This window comes from Marmota marmota, unplaced genomic scaffold, assembly GCF_001458135.2.
Source record: "Marmota marmota marmota unplaced genomic scaffold, marMar, whole genome shotgun sequence".
NCBI lineage: Eukaryota > Metazoa > Chordata > Mammalia > Rodentia > Sciuridae > Marmota > Marmota marmota.
Window position 1 is genome coordinate 3,407,940 of NW_026000079.1, and position 2,533 is coordinate 3,410,472.

Here is a 2,533-nt window from a genome sequence, read left to right on the forward strand (position 1 = left end):
CCCTCTCGCGCTCGCTCTCGCGCCTACCCCCTCCCACTTGCCTTCCTGCGTGCCCCCAGCACGTGACGTGAAAAGGGACGCGCACGCCAGCGTGCGCGTGCCACCACGCCACGAAACACCGAACTCGGGCTCCGTGCGTCCGACCCGCCCCCTGCGCGGTGGCCCCGCCTCTACCACGTGACGCACGGATGGCCTCCGCTTCCTCTTACTGGCGTAGTTCCGCGTCTCCACACTCGCAGCTCCCAGGTGCCACTGCCTGCCTGAGTCACGTGTCGGGGAGGAAGCGGGAAGGCGTCGTCCTCCTTTCCTAGCCCCCCCATCCGCCATGTTTTCAGGCCGGGTCTGGCTCGGTCTTCCCCCGTAAGGAAATGGCCGGGGAGCTCCAGGGAACCCAGGCGCCGTTGCTTCGGCGGAGCCTGGGCTAACGAGGCAGGGCAGCGGGAAAACCCGAGCACTTCTGCGCGGGGAGGGAGGCCATGGCGTCCAGCAGTAACTGGCTGTCCGGGGTGAATGTCGTGCTGGTGATGGCCTACGGGAGCCTGGTGAGGATCTTCCCCCACCCCATTCCTGCTGTAGCGTCTCACCCAGTGGAGACCCTCCTCTTGAGCCGATCCCTGTCTTCATTCTCCACCCACTCACCTGCGCCTTTTCTGGGCTTTTGACTTCGATCCCAGGAGTACCTGGGAGCTTAAGTCACAGACCCAGACCGACCCGCCCCTGGCTGAGAACCCTCCCCCTAAGCTCTAGGGCACAGACCCCAAGCCTCCCCACTATTGGCTTCCCTAGATCCACCTCCATCGTCGACGTCCTCGCTTTCCCCCAAGTTTTATCTTGAAGCCTCCATTTCTGAGAGCCGCAATCTGGAGACTTTGAATGAAGGCATGCCTTTTGTTGTTGTTGTCTTTATTAAAGATTCTTATCGTATCTTTTTGGACAGGTATTTGTACTACTGTTTATTTTTGTGAAGAGGCAAATCATGCGCTTTGCAATGAAATCTAGAAGGGGACCCCATGTCCCTGTGGGACACAATGCCCCCAAGGTAGGTCCTTAGGGCACAAAACCAGCATCCTTCAATTGCGTTATAGGAACAAGAACGAGATTTTCTGTGCCTTTTAGAGATTACTTAAATTCACGTTTCTTTCTCTATTTACCTTTGTAGTTAACCTTAGTGAATTGAGCAGTAACAGTCTTGGAATTTGGCTTACCTGCCCACTGCTCTGGTACAGTATGTAACTTTATCAAGAACTTTAGTTTTTGCTGACTGCTGTAAAATGTTTCCCCATTCATCTTAATCAATGTTTTTTGTTTGCTTTTTTTTAGGATGGATTTGAGAATGGTTACAATTAGCAGTAGAACAATGAAAGGTTGTCTTGGCAGAACTTCAGGCTTATTTAAGAGTCCCATTAAGTATCTTGTTCCACCATTTGTGTTACAGATAAGCCTAAGGAAAAGAAACAACTTAGGGGATAACATACAGAAAGTGAATAACCTAGTGATTTATTAGCTTTGTTTATGCTTTCTTCTTGGGTAATGCCTTCCTTTCCTTGGCTTTAAGTATCCACAGATAAAATTTTGCCTTTTTCCAGCATCCCATTCTATGTATCTCAACAGCCTACTTCACATTTCAACATTATTTGTTTTGGAGTACCAGGGATTGAACCCAGGGGCACTTACCACTGAGCCACATCCCCACTTCTTTTTATTTTTTGTTTTGAAACAGCATCTCACTGAATTGCTTAGGGTCTTACTAAATTTCTGAAGCTGGCTTTGAACATGCCATCCTGCCTCAGCCTCCCCAGCCACTGGGATTATAGGCATGCACCACACACCCAGCATCCACTTTGGTTTCTAATAGATATCTCAAACCCAGCATATCTAAATCATAACTCTTGATACCCCACTGCCAACCCTATCTGCTTCTTTAATCTTTCACTTAAATGTACCTGCTGCCCTTACCAACTTCCTTTTGTTTGGCGCCTCTCCCAGTCTCTGAAATCTAGTTCTACTAGTTGATCGCACACCTTTGCACATACTGTTACTGTGACCTGGAATGGTCTTCACTTGACTAGATCATTCATTCTTTAGATCTTAGCTTAAATGTTACTTCCATGAAAGAAGAATGCTTACTGTGGATGTTAAAATAGGTCTCTTTGAGCTGGGCTGTAGCTCAGTGGCAGAGCGCTTGCCTAGCATGCTTGAGGCAACTGGATTTGATCCTCAGCACCACATAAAAATAAATAAAATAAATGCATTCTGTCCATCTGAAACTACAAAAAATATTTTAAAAACGAAATAAAATAGGTCTCAATTTTCCATTATTACCTGATATTTTCTTCATAGCGTTTGCCACAATTTTTCTTTTATGTTAGTCTCTTTGTCCAAAACATTCCTCTCAGCTGGCCCATGGTGCCACACACATGTAATCCCAGTAATTTGGGAGGCTGAGACGAGAGGATTCTAAGTTCAAAACCAGCCTCACCAATTGATCGAGGCCCTAAGCGACTTAGTAAGACCCTGTCTCAAAATAAAAAGG

The 2,533-nt window shown here is 47.7% G+C and overlaps 2 protein-coding genes across 9 annotated transcripts in view; one reads left to right on the forward strand and one right to left on the reverse strand.

The window, feature by feature from the left end:
- Nucleotides 1-714, reverse strand: part of Ubap2l (ubiquitin associated protein 2 like) — a 48,663-nt gene extending 47,949 nt beyond the window's left edge. For 4 of the 6 annotated variants that reach the window (XM_048814784.1, XM_048814778.1, XM_048814782.1 and 1 more), the window contains exon 1: nt 210-232. The gene's annotated coding sequence lies outside the window, so the exon portion shown is untranslated. Of the gene's footprint in view, nt 1-209; nt 233-639 lie in introns of those variants that run through there. The other 2 variants (XM_048814770.1, XM_015502837.2) reach the window with 2 other exon arrangements.
- Nucleotides 270-2,533, forward strand: part of CUNH1orf43 (chromosome unknown C1orf43 homolog) — a 10,879-nt gene continuing 8,615 nt past the window's right edge. The window contains exons 1-2 of one of the 3 annotated variants that reach the window (XM_015502838.2): nt 285-542; nt 938-1,039. In XM_015502838.2, the coding sequence (XP_015358324.1) occupies nt 477-542; nt 938-1,039 (168 nt within the window). In that variant the 5' untranslated portion in view covers nt 285-476. Of the gene's footprint in view, nt 543-937; nt 1,040-2,533 lie in introns of all 3 variants that reach the window. The other 2 variants (XM_048814797.1, XM_015502839.2) reach the window with 2 other exon arrangements.